This window comes from Salarias fasciatus, chromosome 7, assembly GCF_902148845.1.
Source record: "Salarias fasciatus chromosome 7, fSalaFa1.1, whole genome shotgun sequence".
Taxonomy (NCBI): Eukaryota; Metazoa; Chordata; class Actinopteri; order Blenniiformes; family Blenniidae; genus Salarias; species Salarias fasciatus.
The window spans coordinates 21151734-21170217 of NC_043751.1; the positions used below are offsets into that span (position 1 = coordinate 21151734).

Below are 18484 nucleotides of genomic sequence, written 5' to 3' on the forward strand. Positions count from 1 at the left end.
TTGATGTGGATGTAGTAGTAGTTGGTGGTGGAGTTGTAGTAATCGGAGGTGGTGTTGTGGTGTAAGGGGTTGTAATTTCTGGAATTGGTGTGGTTAGTGGTTGAGTTGACGTGGATGGAGTTGTAGTTGTTGGTGGATGAGCAGTAGTAGTAATAATAGGTGGAGTTGTGGTGTAAGGGGTTGTAATTTCTGGAATTGGTGTGGTTGGTGGTGGAGTTGATGTGGATGGAGTTGTAATTGTTACTGGCGGTGGAGTTGTGGTGTGAGGGGTTGTGATTTCTGGAGTGGTTGTGATTGGTGGTGGAGTTGATGTGGGTGGTGGAGTTGTAGTTGACGTCGTTGTTGGGGGCTGGGTAGTTCTGGCAGTTGTAGGTGGAGTTGTGGTGTGAGGGGTTGTAATTTCTGGAATTGGTGTGGTTGGGGGTGGAGTTGATGTGGATGTAGTTGTAGTTGCTGGTGTTGGTGTAGTTGTAGCAGTCGTAGGTGGAGTTGCAGTGTGAGGGGTTGTGACTTCTGGAGTGGTTGTAACTGGTGGTAAAGTTGATGTGGATGGAGTTGTAGTTGGTGGAGTAGTTGTAGTAATCGGAGGTGGTGTTGTGGTGTAAGGGGTTGTAATTTCTGGAATTGGTGTGGTTGGTGGTTGAGTTGATGTGGATGGAGTTGTAGTTGTTGCTGGTGGTGGAGTTGTGGTGTGAGGGGTTGTGATTTCTGGAGTGGTTGTGACTGGTGGTAAAGTTGATGTGGATGGAGTCGTAGTTGGTGGTGTAGTTGTAGTAATCGGAGGTGGTGTTGTGGTGTAAGGGGTTGTAATTTCTGGAATTGGTGTGGTTGGTGGTGGAGTTGATGTGGATGTAGTTGTAGTTGTTGGTGGTGGTGTAGTTGTAGCAGTCGTAGGTGGAGTTGTAGTGTGAGGGGTTGTGATTTCTGGAGTGGTTGTAATTGGTGGTGGAGTTGATGTGGATGTAGTTGTAGTTGGTGGTGTAGTTGTAGTAATCATAGGTGGTGTTGTGGTGTAAGGGGTTGTAATTTCTGGAATTGGTGTGGTTAGTGGTTGAGTTGACGTGGATGGAGTTGTAGTTGTTGTTGGTGGATTAGCAGTAGTAGTAATAATAGGTGGAGTTGTGGTGTAAGGGGTTGTAATATCTGGAATTGGTGTGGTTGGTGGTGGAGTTGATGTGGATGGAGTTGTAGTTGTTGCTGGTGGTGGAGTTGTGGTGTGAGGGGTTGTGATTTCTGGAGTGGTTGTGACTGGTGGTAAAGTTGATGTGGATGGAGTTGTAGTTGGTGGAGTAGTTGTAGTAATCGGAGGTGGTGTTGTGGTGTAAGGGGTTGTAATTTCTGGAATTGGTGTGGTTGGTGGTGGAGTTGATGTGGATGGAGTTGTAGTTGTTGCTGGTGGTGGAGTTGTGGTGTGAGGGGTTGTGATTTCTGGAGTGGTTGTGACTGGTGGTAAAGTTGATGTGGATGGAGTCGTAGTTGGTGGTGTAGTTGTAGTAATCGGAGGTGGTGTTGTGGTGTAAGGGGTTGTAATTTCTGGAATTGGTGTGGTTGGTGGTGGAGTTGATGTGGATGTAGTTGTAGTTGTTGGTGGTGGTGTAGTTGTAGCAGTCGTAGGTGGAGTTGTAGTGTGAGGGGTTGTGATTTCTGGAGTGGTTGTAATTGGTGGTGGAGTTGATGTGGATGTAGTTGTAGTTGGTGGTGTAGTTGTAGTAATCATAGGTGGTGTTGTGGTGTAAGGGGTTGTAATTTCTGGAATTGGTGTGGTTAGTGGTTGAGTTGACGTGGATGGAGTTGTAGTTGTTGTTGGTGGATTAGCAGTAGTAGTAATAATAGGTGGAGTTGTGGTGTAAGGGGTTGTAATATCTGGAATTGGTGTGGTTGGTGGTGGAGTTGATGTGGATGGAGTTGTAATTGTTGCTGGCGGTGGAGTTGTGGTGTGAGGGGTTGTGATTTCTGGAGTGGTTGTGATTGGTGGTGGAGTTGATGTGGGTGGTGGAGTTGTAGTTGATGTTGTTGTTGGGGGCTGGGTAGTTCTGGCAGTTGTAGGTGGAGTTGTGGTGTGAGGGGTTGTAATTTCTGTAATTGGTGTGGTTGGTGGTGGAGTTGTAGTTGTTGCTGGTGGTGGAGTTGTGGTGTGAGGGGTTGTGATTTCTGGAGTGGTTGTGACTGGTGGTAAAGTTGATGTGGATGGAGTTGTAGTTGGTGGTGTAGTTGTAGTAATCGGAGGTGGTGTTGTGGTGTAAGGGGTTGTAATTTCTGGAATTGGTGTGGTTGGTGGTGGAGTTGATGTGGATGTAGTTGTAGTTGTTGGTGGTGGTGTAGTTGTAGCAGTCGTAGGTAGAGTTGTAGTGTGAGGGGTTGTGATTTCTGGAGTGGTTGTAATTGGTGGTGGAGTTGATGTGGATGTAGGTGTAGTTGGTGGTGTAGTTGTAGTAATCGGAGGTGGTGTTGTGGTGTAAGGGGTTGTAATTTCTGGAATTGGTGTGGTTAGTGGTTGAGTTGATGTGGATGGAGTTGTAGTTGTTGCTGGTGGTGGAGTTGTGGTGTGAGGGGTTGTGATTTCTGGAGTGGTTGTGACTGGTGGTAAAGTTGATGTGGATGTAGTTGTAGTTGTTGGTGGTGGTGTAGTTGTAGCAATAGTAGGTGGAGTTGTGGTGTAAGGGGTTGTAATTTCTGGAATTGGTGTGGTTGGTGGTGGAGTTGATGTGGATGGAGTTGTAATTGTTACTGGCGGTGGAGTTGTGGTGTGAGGGGTTGTGATTTCTGGAGTGGTTGTTATTGGTGGTGGAGTTGATGTGGATGGAGTTGTAGTCGTTGTTGGTGGTGTAGTTGTAGCAGTCGTAGGTGGAATTGTGGTGTGAGGGGTTGTGATTTCTGGAGTGGTTGTGATTGGTGGTGGAGTTGATGTGGATGTCGTTGTAGTTGTTGGTGGTGGTGTAGTTGTAGTAATCGTAGGTGGAGTTGTGGTGTGAGGTGTTGTGATTTCTGGAGTGGTTGTGATTGGTGGTGGAGTTGATGTGGGTGGTGGAGTTGTAGTTGATGTCGTTGTTGGGGGCTGGGTAGTTCTAGCAGTTGTAGGTGGAGTTGTGGTGTGAGGTGTTGTGATTTCTGGAGTGGTTGTAATTATTGGTGGAGTTAATGTGGGTGGTGAAGTTGTAGTTGTTGTTGGTGGATTAGCAGTAGTAGTAATAATAGGTGGAGTTGTGGTGTGAGGGGTTGTAATTTCTGGAATTGGTGTGGTTGGTGGTGGAGTTGATGTGGATGGAGTTGTATATGTTACTGGCGGTGGAGTTGTGGTGTGAGGGGTTGTGATTTCTGGAGTGGTTGTTATTGGTGGTGGAGTTGATGTGGATGTAGTTGTAGTTGTTGGTGGCGGTGTAGTTGTAGCAATCGTAGGTGGAGTTGTGGTGTGAGGGGTTGTAATTTCTGGAATTGGTGTGGTTGGTGGTGGAGTTGATGTGGATGGAGTTGTATATGTTACTGGCGGTGGAGTTGTGGTGTGAGGGGTTGTGATTTCTGGAGTGGTTGTTATTGGTGGTGGAGTTGATGTGGATGTAGTTGTAGTTGTTGGTGGCGGTGTAGTTGTAGCAATCGTAGTTGGAGTTGTGGTGTGAGGGGTTGTAATTTCTGTAATTGGTGTGGTTGGTGGTGGAGTTGATGTGGATGGAGTTGTAGTTGTTGCTGGTGGTGGAGATGTGGTGTGAGGGGTTGTGATTTCTGGAGTGGTTGTGACTGGTGGTAAAGTTGATGTGGATGGAGTCGTAGTTGGTGGTGTAGTTGTAGTAATCGGAGGTGGTGTTGTGGTGTAAGGGGTTGTAATTTCTGGAATTGGTGTGGTTGGTGGTGGAGTTGATGTGGATGTAGTTGTAGTTGTTGGTGGTAGTGTAGTTGTAGCAGTCGTAGGTGGAGTTGTAGTGTGAGGGGTTGTGATTTCTGGAGTGGTTGTGATTGGTGGTGGAGTTGATGTGGATGGAGTTGTAGTTGTTGGCGGTATAGTTGTAGCAATCGTAGGTGGAGTTGTGGTGTGAGGGGTTGTAATTTCTGGAATGGGTGTGGTTGGTGGTGGAGTTGATGTGGATGGAGTTGTCGTTGTTGCTGGTGGTGTAGTTGTAGCAATCGTAGGTGGAGTTGTGGTATGAGGGGTTGTAATTTCTGGAACAGTTGTGGTTGGTGGTTGAGTTGTTGTGGATGGAGTTGGAGTGGTTCCAGTGATTAGTGGTCCTGTGCCAGGAGTGGTCTGAATTGGACCAGTGACAGGATGCTCTGCAGTTGTAGTGATAGGAGGTGGAGTTGTGGTATGTGAAGTTGTAGTAGTGGGTTGAGTCGGTGTCGTTGGTGGAGTTGTAGTTGTAGTAGTGGTTGGAGTTGTAATGATTGTAGTTGTTGGTTGCTGTGTAGTCGAAGTATCAATCAGCGGAGTTGTGGTAGTTGGTGCAGTTGGTGTTGTTGTGGTCGGGGGCCCTGAAGTTGGGATCGTCGTTGGTGGAATTGGCGTTGTGGTCATGGTTATTTGTGGGGTTGTTGGGGTTGGTAGTTGAGTTGTTGGTGGAACAAAAGTTGTGGTTTGCTGTGGAGTTGTAGTGATACATACGTCACAACATAATCTAATCTTGTAGTCAAAACACTTTTGTGGACGTTGTAACTGTTCTTCTTTTCTACATATCAAACCATAGGCTAAATCACAGGTAACCGCTTGTTGAGTTACCGTCAGAAATTCATCAAATTCTATGTCTGGGTAGTCTGTTGCTCTGCACTCAATTAAATGGCGATTTTCACATATTTCCTTTCCACTATTTGTGATGTTCTCATATGTCTCCCAGTCACTGCCATCTGAGTGTGGATCATGTACATCGTACCATTCTGACCATTCACACACTGGACTGCAAGGAGTAGTGAGGGGAATTGTTGTAGTGTATGGAGTTGCCGTTGCTGTGATTGGAGTTGTTGTAGTGGGTGGAGTTGTATGTGTTATTGATGGAGTTGTAGAAGTGGGCAGAGTTGGAGTAGTTGGAGGCTCTCCAATTGTAGTACTAGTAGTAGGTGGAGTTGCAGTAGTGGGTGGAGCTGGAGTAGTTGTCGTCTGCTCTGAAGTTGTCGTAGTAGGAGGTGGACTTGTGGTGTGTGAAGTTATTGTGGTGGATTGAGTTGGTGTTGTAGGTAGGGTTGTTGGAGATGGAGTGGTCATAGTGGGTGGAGTTGTAGTCGTAGTGGTTGTCGGGGGCTCTGGAGTTGTTGTAGTAGGAGGGGGAGTTGTGGTGTATGAAGTTGTAGTGGTGGGTGGTGTTGGAGTAGTTGTTGGGAGCTCTGTAGCTGTAGTCGTAACAGGTGGAGTTGTGGTGTGTGGCGTTGTAATGATTGTGGGTGGAGTTGCGGTTGTGATGGATGTAGTTGTCGTGGGAGGTGGGCTTGTAGTTGTTGTCGGTTCGCAGACATCCACACATGTCTGGTTCTTCTCATCATAAATTGGCCTATCCTCTGGGCATACAGGGTAACAACCTATGAAAGCAAATCATGAAACTTCAAACTGCTTGTTGAGCACATGTACCAGACCAGAAAGTTTCACTTAAGTTGACCTCTGACCTTCCAGAGTGGGAAGAGGGTTTGTACAGGTTCCCTCTGGATTCAAGCAGGTCTTGTAACAGGCAGTATGGCATGGGTTATAGTGCCACTTGCATTCTTCTGGGCTGTTGTAGTAATCACAAAAAATCGCTGGGGCGAACAAAAATCAAAGTCAATGAAAGTACTTTGCAAATAATAAAAGTATGACGTGAACTGAAATTCAAACTACTCCTAATGTATCCATATATGTCAGTGATTAAATAGTCATATTTAAACATTTATGTAGAGAGACAAACTGAACTGTTTTATGGTAGTGACGTTTTAAGCAGAGGTATTTGCAATTTTAAATTGATTTTTAGAGTTTTTTTACTTAAGATTGCTCCACATCTCATGCACTGAAAGTTTGCGTGTTTAAAAATAGATATCAACGTGATATTAAGTACACACAGGTGGAAGCTAAGGATAAGCACGCAATATAAATCATGTGGAGGCACTTTTTTTATGTACTCATAAAAAAGTGTCATTATGCCATTATGAGTTGCTACAGATGTATTTTCCTGGGTATCTGTTCCCAGGGCTGCTCTATTAATTTTAACTTTCGACAAGAAATCATAATAAAAATTCAAATTTGAAGTTAGAAAAAGGTACTCAAACATACATATTTGAAACTGAATTTAAAGTAAATATGACAACATATGAAATTCATAAAAGAAGCATTAGTGCAACAGGTAAGATAGTTTGATTACATGCAAATATCTACATAGCTCAGTTCGACTTTAAAATAGAAGCCTCTAACCACCACACCTTTGATATTTACCATCACCTATGGATCCTGATGGCACATATCCATAAAGTCTTTCAATGTGAACTGTAATTACATTTGTCAGGAAGACAGATAATGTACGATGATGTTCAAAACCTTCAGCAGAAGGTGGGATAGTAGAGCCGAGTAGAGCCATCACAAACCAGAGACTGATTGCTTAGAGACATCCCTGCACTCCTTTTTTTCCTTTTCACTCGCACTAACTTCAGTCAAAATGGACAACAATGGCAAAAACTAAACAATTGAAAAGTGACCATGTATAGAATGCACACATTGTTAAATCCGTAAATACTGAGGTCATGAGACTTTGCAGAGCCACACAGCGGTGTCGTTCATCTAAAAATCCCAAAGCCTGGAAGTAGAACTGTGTACTTACGACAGATGTCGGGAGTTCTCCATGCAACACAGGCTCCGGCCTCATTACAAGCTTGAGCGTAAGCTGCTATGGCAGTGCAGAGACACTCGCAGTCTCCTCCACTGTCGCAGGCACATGAGTCTGTCACACAGTTCTCATAAAAAGGAGTAGGATCTACCTGCACAGAAAGGATGACAGATATCTCAAACTGTTTATCATGTTTCCAGTCGGGAGCTTTACGTCAAAATCTCATTAGTGCCGTTACCTTTGTCCGGCACACTCTGAATGTGTCTCCAATTATAATGCCGCACATCATTTTTGCCCAGTGATGTCGACTGGGTCTCTTTTCACAGGGGTTGACATCCGACACCACATCTGGACACGCCGGGTCCAGTTTCCAGCTGTTTGAGAATTCCAATGAGCTGCTGACGAGCATGTTACCCTTGGTGGTGAAGTCATTCTGTCCATTGCCGTCAAAATTGCCACACAGACCACAGACCCGTCCCTGAATGAACCACGCCCAAAACAAGAGTTAGTTGCATACTTACTGACACGAGTCTGGACCTTCTGGTCATGATCTGAAAGTGCCGTGACGTACACTATGCAGTGGCTCCATCAGGATACGGATGGTTGTTTTCCGATCCCACATCACTGCAACCCCAATGTCGGACTCCAACACAAGATACAAGCCGACTCTCCTTATCCTGTACTCGATCTCAACGCCGCTTCCCAGATCTTGCTCTTCATATTTATTCTTGAAAAATTTGATTTCATTTCGCTGTAAAAGACAAATACGATTACGGTTGCTTGCCATGAGAGTTAATTTTCTCACTGATATGCTTCGGGCATGGCGGCAGTAGATATCATGTGAGGTCTCACCCCCATCTGGACCCTGACAGTCTTGGAGCATGTGGTGCCTGTAGATCCACACGGGATGTTCTCGGTGATGATCCCAAACTTATATTCTGCTGTCTGATTGCCACAGTTGTTCTTCAGAGAGAGAGAGGGGTTTGATTTTTGATTTACATTTTTTAATTTCAATAGGAACTGAGCCAATATACATTAAATAATTAGAAAAATAAATAAATTGTGAGTTTTATTTAAACTAGCGCTCCCATAACAAGCCATGCTATTCATATTATAAAATGAGATGCAAAAGTTCAAAACATTTTAATCCTCCTCAACACTTGGAGTAAAAATAACCTTACTCGGACAATAGACAGTATGAAACAAAACAACCTAAATATTTGAGCATTAATCACTCACCATCATGTTTTGTGACATTCATAAATAAATACAGTCAGACTGACTGACCTGCTACAATTCGATGATGTGTACTATGGATGATTCGAGAAACACTTTTTACCTTGACGGCAATGTAAGAGCAACTTCCCTGAAACCCGAAAGATTGGTGATCAAATGTAGAGTAGTGGCCACTCCCATAAATAACACAAGTTCCTGGACATTTCTTTTCTGTGCACTCCCATTTTCCACTTTTGCAGGTGCTAGACATGTTAGAAGAAGTTTAATGTAATACGCTGTTGCACGACTGGAGTAAAACAGACAGGCAATGTAAATAAATCATCTTTAACGTGAGTATCTGAGTAAAATATGCTCATACCAAGTGTTGCACTGGTTCGGGATTTGTGCTCCCGGGACAAAGAGACGGCCATCGTGCTGACAAGGGCAATCGCTTTCTTTCACACAGTCACCTTTGCCATCCTCAAGGAGGCCATCGGGACACCGACAGCCAGATTCACACTCTGTGGAGTCCTTAGAGAACAGAAAGATCACATGGATTCAAAAATAAAAATTAACTGTTGTATAATGAATGATTTAAACAAACTATTGTGTGTTAAGCCAAACTGAACACTGACCCAACCATTATTAGCTCTCAATGGACTCATTTTGCATCTGTCCACCAAAAACTTCTATTTTATTCAAGGTATTGTCATTTTAGTCATTTTAGCTAGTTGTACAATTATTATTATTTTTTAATTATTACAATTATTTCTATTATTATTATGATACTTGTCTTGTGCTACCTTGAAATTTGTGTGCTGAAGGATCACAAAAATCTATCTTATCTCGTCTCGTCTTGTCTTATTTGAGTATGACGTGTCAAAACCTTACACAATCATCGTTGTCCAGATTTGAACAAGTTCGAGCGCACTGCAGCCCGAGCTCCCCTGCTCCTGAACAGTTGAAGAACACTTTGGGTTGAGGACAAACTGTAAAAAAAAAGAGAAGGCGAGAGGAAGAAACAGCATGAACACCCCGAGTATGAACCCAAATCTGTGATTTGGAAACAGTCAAAACAAAAACTAACCTGATGAACGGGCTTTCCAAGAATGACAATGAAGCGTCCCATTGGTGCAAACACTAGAAAGACCCACAAGAGATGTGATTTTTTCATATACTAGGTTGTTCATAATCTGTCAAAACTGTAATTCCTCTAGAGTGACTAAGTACAAAAGAAAAGCACAGTATGATACTTTCGACATACGCTCTGCTCCAAATTTAGCTGTTAATGTTAAATGACGACAATTATTACACTGTACGCAAGGCTGTAAGCCTTACACAAATTTCACCAATTCTTTGAAAGACTTTTTATTTAGCTTTTTACAGTATGATGATGATTTTTCAGCACAGTGGTTCGAGATCAACATGTTTCACGGTAAATGTCCTTCTTGATGCAACTTCCCAATAGGATTGTTGTGAATTAACTCACCAGTGCTCGTTTTTGATGTTGACAGACTTCCCGGGTTTGACGTAGACGTCGTTATGGTAACAGGGACATTTTGCCGCGGTTACACAGACGCCACTGTCATCTGAGTAGAAGCCCTCAGCACAGGAGCAGCCGTCCACCGGAGGGAAGTCCGAGATGCAGCTCCGCTGGTTTGAGCCCAGAGACCTGCAGCTCAGCTGGCATCTCTGATGGTTGTAGGAGAAGACCTGAGAGGCTGGGCAGCTCTTCATGTATTTATCTGTGTGGGAGACATTGTCCGTGTAGAGACAAATGAAACAGAGGGTGATGATGACCAATTGCTGCTGAATAAAATGAAGGACAGTCTTACCACACACAGTCTCGCTCCACTCGGGCAGCATCACTCCCTTTGACGCACAGGCTCGTGCATAAGAGGAGAAAACAGCACACAGGCAGGCCTCACTCTTCTCACAGTTACAGCTGGCGTAAGTACAGCGCTGCAGAGGACAGCACAGCGTTTTAGAGAGTGGCAGTCCCAACTCAGAGGCAGACAGGGAGGTTTCATTGTACCTTGTAGTAAATTCCCGGATCCACCGCTGAACGGCACTTTGTGAATGTACTGTTTGGGCTCAGCAGCAAAGCGCACCAGTGTTTGGCGTACCGCTCTGAGAAAAAAGGATATGCAATACTTTAATTTATACATACACAATTGAGGATAGGAATGTTTGAGTAAGCAGAAAGATGAACAAGTCGGCCACCATTTTCCACACTGAAAGAGCAGGGATCTTCAAGTCTGTCCTCTCTGTTCGGGCACATGAGGTTTGCCTTCCAGGAGTTTGTAAAAGTTGCGGCAGTTCCTTCAACTATCCCCTGAGGAGTCTTCATCTCATCAGACAGGATCATGTTGTAGTTCCCACATAAACCTGAATGAATTGATACATTTTTAAAAATCAGTAAAAGAAGAAAACATCATGAACCCACAAACACTGGCTGAAACCTGAAATAGATCTTTTGAGGTTTGGATTGAAATGGAAGACTGACGGTCACAAATACTTATATTTAAAACTACTTGTCACGTGTTAACGAGATAAATGTGTGATGAGTTAAAACTATGTGCCAAGAAAAGCACAGTAAATTATTGCTACATCTTTCCCTGAGATTATTCTCCACCAGCAAATTTTCATGTCAAGTCTCATGTGAGATCCTGAGGGATTCTCACGCACAATGAAACTTTTACAAACTATATCTAATCTTAAACATCAAGCAAGTATTTTTTTCTTCTTGAGATTCCAGTGCATCACTCTTATTTTCATTATTTAACTGAAGCCCTGAATGCTAAGAGATTATGATAAAGATATCTTAATCTGGACGTATTTCTTTATAATCAAAAGAAACATAAAGCTCACCTCGTGTCTTTTGTCTGTAGCTCGGCTCCAGCTTGATGTAGACTTGCATGATGGGAACGTGCTGAATGTGAATTTGTAACCCAAAAGTGGTCTGGAGCAAGGTGTGGAAGGATGAGGGGTGGAAAATGCTGATGTCTCCTTTGAGGGGGTGGAAAATCAGAATGAGGAGTTTGAGATACTGAAGCAGGAGTTAATGTTTTCATCATGATCACATTTCCTTCAGAGTTTATGTCGCTGACTGACCTGTGCGGTACGGCAGAGTGAGGGTCTGCGTATTCTGCTTTGCTGCACCGTCAGCCGTGAACATTAACACCTGAACAGAAACGGATTTATTTATAACCAATCAGTAAAAATCAGTGCAACTCAGAACATTTGACCATAACAAGCATCTCACATTGTTTTTGTCATTGTTGAGCAGGAGTTTAACTGTCTTCAGACATGTGTCAAACTCTTGGTGTGCACACGGCATCAGCTGGGCCAGAATGGTAAATTTTGGACTTGACTCATCCTGGAAAAGAATTAATTGAATAAAATGTTGTCAAACAATTATGTTGTGGGTTTTATGTCATTTAGTTGAGTTTGGCAGTGACAATTCCTCACCTTGCTCTCTACTTTGGCCAGCGTGTAGTAACACTCTCCATGAAAAGTGTAAATTTTCCCATCAAATGTGGTTACATGTGAGCCCTCTTCAACTGAGCACAAAGCAGGCATTTGAAGACTCTCACAGGCCCATCTGCCGTCGAGACACGTACTGGAAGAAACACCCATGACTTCAATTCAGAACATGAATACACTTTTGAATATATAATATGTCAGAAACATGTTTCATACCATTCCTCCCCGTCTTGTCTGTAAACCTCTCCAGAGTTGTAAATCTTATCATGTTTGCACTGACACTCAGACTGAGCTATGCACCCCCTCGAGGAGATATCGTCAAATACAGTCCCTGCAACACACAGGCTTTGTTTCAGCGTACGCACAGTATAGATGTGAACAGGAAATTCTGAATAGTCTTCCAAAGCACAGAAACAGGAAAATATGGAGAGCACCAACCAGAAGGGCAGAAGCAGCCATCCATTTTGTGTTCTGCACACATTGAACTTGTGTCTTGATGTGTGCAGGTGTCCATGCAGGGGGAACCACTCTCCTCATAAACCATGTTGTAGGGACACTGTTTAGCTGTGGAGGTCAAGTATAAGATTGGGAAGAACGAGATTAAATAGTTGTTTGTAATCATATATTCGGATAACATCTACTTTGTGGATTTTCCCATTGAATTATCTCATCTTTGTTATTTATTTCAACCTACTTTTGCACTGAAATAGATGATATGTTTTGAGCCATGACACTGCAGTTTGCACAGACAGTATATGTGCTTCCGATGTTTTTCAGCAAGATAATTTCAGTGTAAAAGTATCAGGTAGAAGAGAGAAAGTGTTACCACAGAACTGAGGCGTCCTCCAGTTGGGCGGATGCCCCCCTGCGTGGGAACACTGGCGAGAGAACTCAGACAGCGTGCTGCAGATACAGAAATCGTTTGTTATGTTGCCACAGCCGCACATGTCCTTCACGCAGGCCTGGATGTACGGTTCGGGCTTTATCAGGGCCGTGCAGGAGCTCCAGGACTCTGAACGCAGCATCTGCTCGCAAAAGGTTTGCTAAAAAAGACAGAAGAGATGGACAGGAAAGGTAGGTGTAGGTTTAAAATGCTAAATATTTTTTAACAGTATGGATATTTGCATCATGTAGAATATTTCCTAAAAAATATATAGAAAAAAGGAACGTCATACGAGTAATTACTAAAAAACTATAAAGGTGAATCTAATATACACTGGTAATTCAACAATTTATGTATTTAACTAACAGGAGTGTCAGCAGTGGAGAACAATTACACACAGCTACAAAATCCAGACAACTGCTCCCCATGGTGGTCATGAACCTCCTCAGCATGTACCACCCTCACATTAATCTCTGCTGCTCATTCCCCAAATTCATGTTTCATACAAATGTAGCAAAATGAAAATAAACAGATTTTCCAATAATATAAAGGTTACTGCTAAGAAGTGTGTGCTCAGCTTACAAGCTGCTACACTGGTAATAATGAACCTAGTTGGACGACACACTCACAAACTCGCTGCATGAATCTGGCAACATCCAAGTTCGTGATGACGGCTCTTCCTCTTCCTCTTCCTCTTCCTCTTCATCAGGGTCCTCACAGTCATCGTTAGGACGATGGACTTTGTGTTTGTTGCCAAACTCAGTGGTGCTGAGTTTGCGACCTGCACAGATTTAAACTTGTAGTAACACACTCCAAAAATAGCAGAGTGCTCATTAAAAGGACAGTGACAGAGCAAATGAAACATTCACCCTCAAGAATGAACTCATTATAGACTGGAACTCCGTTGAAGTCTCCACAAAGCCCACAAGTGCGATTTGCATAGTCGTTATCAATTTCCACCTGAAGCACACGACAAAATCAAGCTTTAAAAGTAATTCCGTTATATCAGTGTCAAAAATGTTCTGTTTTATATGTTCTGACAAAACTGCTGATAAAAATGCTTAGAAACTTAACAATGTATTCAAACAACGACGCAAAAAATATTTAAATATGACTGTATTTTCAACAAAGGTGTCTCGCTGTCATCATCAAAACATCGATTTAAGTTTTTGATAACTTTATGATTCAACTCACCATGACAGAATCCTCGCTATTCCACATAACAGTGATGCCAACTTTAGCCTGGAGTTTGATGTAAACAGCATTTCTTTCCACTTGTACACCAGAATAAAGATATGGCAGCTTGATACTGGAAAGGAGTAAATAATTGAATCGTGTAAATAATCATTTGCATTGCACTGTTGTTGTTTTTGGGATTGTTTTTTTTTTTTTTTTTTTTTTAGGCTTACGGCTCGTAATTCAGAGTGACCACACTCTTGCTGATGTGAAAGGCAAGGTCGTTGATGGTGACCTCCACGTAGCTGACCAGTGGGTATCCATCGCTGTCGTCCCTCTTGATGTGCACTGAGAACTCCTGGTAGGTCTCATGGCAGTCGGAGACCAGGTTGTACTCACACGTACCGGGAAACTGGTACATGTCCCCGTCGAACGTCTTGAAGTGGTCTCCGCCCCACGTGCTGCAGATGCTGCTGACATGGTTACGAACTGGAAAACATTTCTTTAATGAGTTAGTATGAATATTTTAACAGCATGAACAGCACCCAAAACATTCTGAGTCTTACCCAGTCTCGCTTGAATGTCACCGACACTGATGACGGTCAAAACGAGGAAACACAACCACACAGATTTCCACCCCATGGTCGCCACTTGGGGTTATTGCCGCCGCAGCGAGTGTAAAGGTGTAGAGGAGAAGCTAACGTTCACAGCCCTTTATACTGGAAGTTTTTGTTCCCACCCTTTTTCTTACTAGGACCTTAACATTTATGGTCATGACACAGCAAACATGTGTCCATCAATGACTGATGCTTTTCTCAGGTCTCATATCATATTTACATTTTCCTTATCTCATTACTGAGCAAATATGCATGCACTTCAATTACGAATCTTTATTTCCCCATATATTCATTGTAATGGCACTCTGATCGTCTGCTCTGAACTTATTCTTGAGATTAAACATGGAGAAAAAAAGAGGTGATGATATACTCTGTGTCTATCTATATGTGTCTGTAAATTATATTTAATTTATATTTGTTATTTAATTATATCTGTCTTATATTCATATTGAAATTATACCTAATTAATGTCTGTTAGTTTATATCTGTTATTTAATTATATTTGTCCTAAATGTATATTTGAATTATATTTAATTTTTCTATGTGGAAATTTTTACATTTCTATTCTATTTATATTGCTTTTCTTTGTGCTGCTGGAACATTGCAATTTCCCTCTGTGGGACAAATAAAGGACTTTCAAAATATTACTAACAGATGAAATCGCTGCGACAACTGCATCATCGATTAGAAAATAAACTAAAATTAAATTTATAAAAACAAATGAGTTGCTGAGGGAACAAAAATTGACGTCAAACCTGTGCAGTGAAGCAATGCTCGAGACAAACCCTGCTTTGTATCATCTGCCATCTGCCTTACATCTCCTTTACAAACATCCTGGACCTGACGACTTGGTCCAGGTTAACACTTCCTCTCCAGATGACCTTCACATAGAAAGACTCTCCAACTCTTTAAGCTCACGATTATAATGTACAGCATTAGTTTCTGTTTCAATGGATGCAGAAAAGGCTTTTTACAGCATAGGGCAGGAATTACTGTTTAATGCAACCGTGTATGAATAAGTAAGGCTTAACAGCTCTGTCCTGGGGTGTCCCCTGGACCCAGTGGGGGTGGTGGGAAAAAGGAGCTAACATCCCTACTGGACAGGGTCTCCCACCCCATGCAGGACACCCTCGGGGCCCTGGAGAGCTGTGTGAGCGTTACCGCAGGTCCTTCCTCCCTGCTGCCACCAGACTCTACAAACAGCACTGCTCCAACTAGACCAAACACCACACACACTCTCATAAATGCCAAGACAATCAGCACCTTAATTTATCATGTGCAATTATCCAGCCATTCAGCTCTGTGAAACTTCTGTGTATGTACAGGTGCTCGTCAAAAAATTAGAATATCATGGAAAAGCTGATTTATTTCAGTAATACCATTCAAAAAGTGAAACTTGTCTAATGTACACATTCATTCCACACAGAATGATATATTTCAAGTGTTTAGTAATTTTATTTTTGGTGATTAAAACTGAAAACCAAAAAAAACAAAAAAACAAATTCACTTTCTCAGAAAATTTGAATAATATTCAGTTGTTATGAGAGCCCAGGTAGCTCTGACAGTGGCCTTCAGCTCTTCTGCATTGCTGGGTCTGGCATATCGCATCTTTCTCTTCACAATACCCCATAGATTTTGTACGGGGTTAAGGTGAGGTGAGTTTGCTGGCCAGTCAAGAACATTAACACAATGGTCCTTAAACCAGGCACTGATAGCTTTGGCACTGTGTGAAGGCGCCAAGCAAGTCCTGTTTGACAATGAAATCTGCATCTCCATAAAACTGCTCAGCAGCAGGAAGCATGGAGTGCTCTAAAACTTCCTGGAAGACGGCTGCATTGACCTTGGACTTCAGGAAACGCAAAGGACCAACACCAGCAGATGACGTGGCGCCCCAAACTATGACTGACTGTGGAAATTTAACACTAGACCTCAAGCAACGTGGATTCTGTGGCTTCCTTAGCTCCTCCAGACTCTGGGACCCTAGTTTCCAAAAGGAAATGCAAAATTTGCTTTCATCAGAGAACATGACTTTGGACCAGTCAGCAGCAGTCCAGTCCTTCTTGTCTTTAGCCCAAATGAGACGCTTTTGACGCTATTTGTTGGTCAAGAGTGGCTTGACAGAAGAAATGTAACAACTGAAACCCATGTCTCGCACTTTGCCTCTCGATGAATGTGTTTGGACACAGAGCTTTGTGAACAGCCAGCTTCTTTTGCAATGTGTAGAATGAATGTATACATTAGACAAGTTTCACTTTTTGAATGGTATTACTGAAATAAAACAACTTTTCCATGATATTCTAATTTTTTGACGAGCTCCTGTATCTTTTGTGTTTCTCGCATCTTTCCTATTATATTGTACATATGTGTCTGTCTTAAATGTATATTTGATTAATATCTGTTATTAATATTATATTGTACATATGTGTCTGTCTTAAATGTATATTTAAATATATATTTAATTTATATCTCTTAGTGTATATCTGTTATTTATTTAATTGTTTATTTAATTTATATATGTTATTGAATTATATCTGTCTTAAATTTATATTTAAATTATATTTAATTTTTCTGTTGTAAAGTATCATATAAAGTATATTACATGGGTAATGATTGTTTGGACAAAGTGCATGCGTCATTATCTAAATTGCACCTGGATCCTGAATAGCGCAGGATGTGAAATTGCTATGACTGTGCTACGTCTGTGATCAACGCTATCCACCACCAGCTCTGCTACATTTTAAAACACAAACGTTTCTGCCTGTCAAAAAGTCATGTCCGTCGGTTTGCATTCCTTCTCTCAACAAAAACAACTCTAGAACAACAACTTAGTGTGGGCTGATCCCTTTATACACTGCTCAAAGATGTTCAGTTTACACTGTTCTTTAAGACCTGTTCAAAAAAAATCCTTATCTCAGATTTTTATTCAGTACGGGCCTGATTCCCGTTCTCCAAGCTCTAAAATAACTAAATGTACATGTTGCTGGGACCATGGTTATGCCTGCCACAAGAACCACAAAGCTACATTGTTGGTGTATTGGCGAAATCGCTTAAAACATAGCACATGTGGTTCTAATTTTGTGGTTCTAATGTGGTAATCAATGTTATGGCCTAACAGGTGGTCCCACTGAAAGTTTATAAAATTTCCTTTCACATGACACCAAGCACATACACAATTAAAGGATCTGAAGTTCTCTATATCACTAAAATATACACATTATCTGACTTTGGTAAAGGTGGAAGGGAATAGGGAAAACAATTCATCAACTAGAATGTATGTTTGAACTTCTTTCAGCCGGCTGTGCTTATGTGTACTGTGGGAGGAAGCTTGTACTCAGATAAAACTTTTGCAAGCACATGGAGAACATGCAAGCTCCCCAAAAAACAAAACAAACAAAAAAAAAAGTAGCCAAGACCGATTCTAACCAAGACCCTGTTTCTGTGGGGACAGGTTCATGATTCTGAATGCAGCTAGAGCTCCTCCATGAGCAAACAGGGCTTTGTACCACTCCCACCGGAGGACAGCTGTGTGGTGAGGAAGGTCTGCTGTTATTCCGGTATGATGGAGCACAGCATGTTGATCCAGGGAGGACAGCACACACCAAAAATATCTAATGACAGTTTTGATTAGAGGAGGAACATTGAAATGTTGCCGTAAAACAATTAAAACAACTTAAAGGTGTTAAGTGTATGGCTGTATCTTTCCTCTCTTTTCCTTCGTTTTTTCTTTCTTTTTTTTTTTTTTTTTTTTTAAATACATTTAGATTTTTAAAACAGTTTGAAATGGATGTCATGTCATATCAAAGGATTTGGTTAATTTTGAGGATAAGTATTCATTACTACTGTTTGAACAGAAATACTATTTGGTGCTGGTTGCTGATAGTGGCAACGAATTAAAGAAAAACTATCACAAGGACTGTAATGTTTTAGGTCTTATGTAGAGGAAACTTGGGATTGAAAGAATTTAGATGCTTTGAGGTTTTTTTTACTTAAATGTGCAAGATAGCAGAATTAATGTTGAATTGATATGAAAAACTTACATGTCACGTAGTTTTATTGAGAAAAGTTCCCTCATGTTCTGTTTTATCAACTGCAAGATTTGTATGAACCGATTCGACTGCAACTTTTGCTAAGACAGACAAATATACAAGGATGTATGTTTGTGTTCTTCTATCCTAGGATCCTGTGAGAAAACTACACCATTCACTGATGTGCTGTGGACGAATGTCTTTAAAGCAAAACTAGCAAAGACTTCGGAATCACAAAACCAATGCCAGCTTTGCTTGTTTAATTTTTAGGAGTTTTTAAATGTTCTTAATAATAGGTCTATTCTCTTTTGGTGCTTG

General features: G+C 41.8%; 1 protein-coding gene across 1 annotated transcript; it reads right to left on the reverse strand.

The window, feature by feature from the left end:
• Positions 1 to 5030: 5030 nt before the first annotated feature.
• Positions 5031 to 13945, reverse strand: LOC115391627 (mucin-2-like). The gene is made up of 25 exons (XM_030095912.1): positions 13758 to 13945; positions 13543 to 13657; positions 13218 to 13308; positions 12978 to 13129; positions 12292 to 12508; positions 11904 to 12029; positions 11682 to 11796; positions 11463 to 11601; positions 11245 to 11358; positions 11094 to 11163; positions 10851 to 10988; positions 10203 to 10367; positions 10015 to 10109; positions 9815 to 9941; positions 9469 to 9724; positions 9067 to 9119; positions 8871 to 8968; positions 8359 to 8510; positions 8104 to 8242; positions 7617 to 7727; positions 7336 to 7515; positions 7003 to 7242; positions 6759 to 6915; positions 5438 to 5496; positions 5031 to 5405 (listed from the first exon to the last, which is right to left on the reverse strand). The coding sequence occupies exons 1-25, from the start codon at positions 13943 to 13945 to the stop codon at positions 5031 to 5033; spliced, it is 3672 nt and encodes a 1223-aa protein (XP_029951772.1).
• Positions 13946 to 18484: the final 4539 nt, after the last annotated feature.

Coding starts and splice junctions, on each gene's coding strand:
- LOC115391627 (XM_030095912.1), bottom strand. CDS start 13,945: ATGTACCAGTTTCCCGGTACGTGTGAGTACAACCTGGTCTCCGACTGC. Junction 13,658..13,757: donor GTCACTCTGAATTACGAGCC/GTAAGCCTAAAA, acceptor ACTCCTTTCCAG/TATCAAGCTGCCATATCTTT. Junction 8,511..8,870: donor ATCTGGACAACGATGATTGT/GTAAGGTTTTGA, acceptor CTGTTCTCTAAG/GACTCCACAGAGTGTGAATC.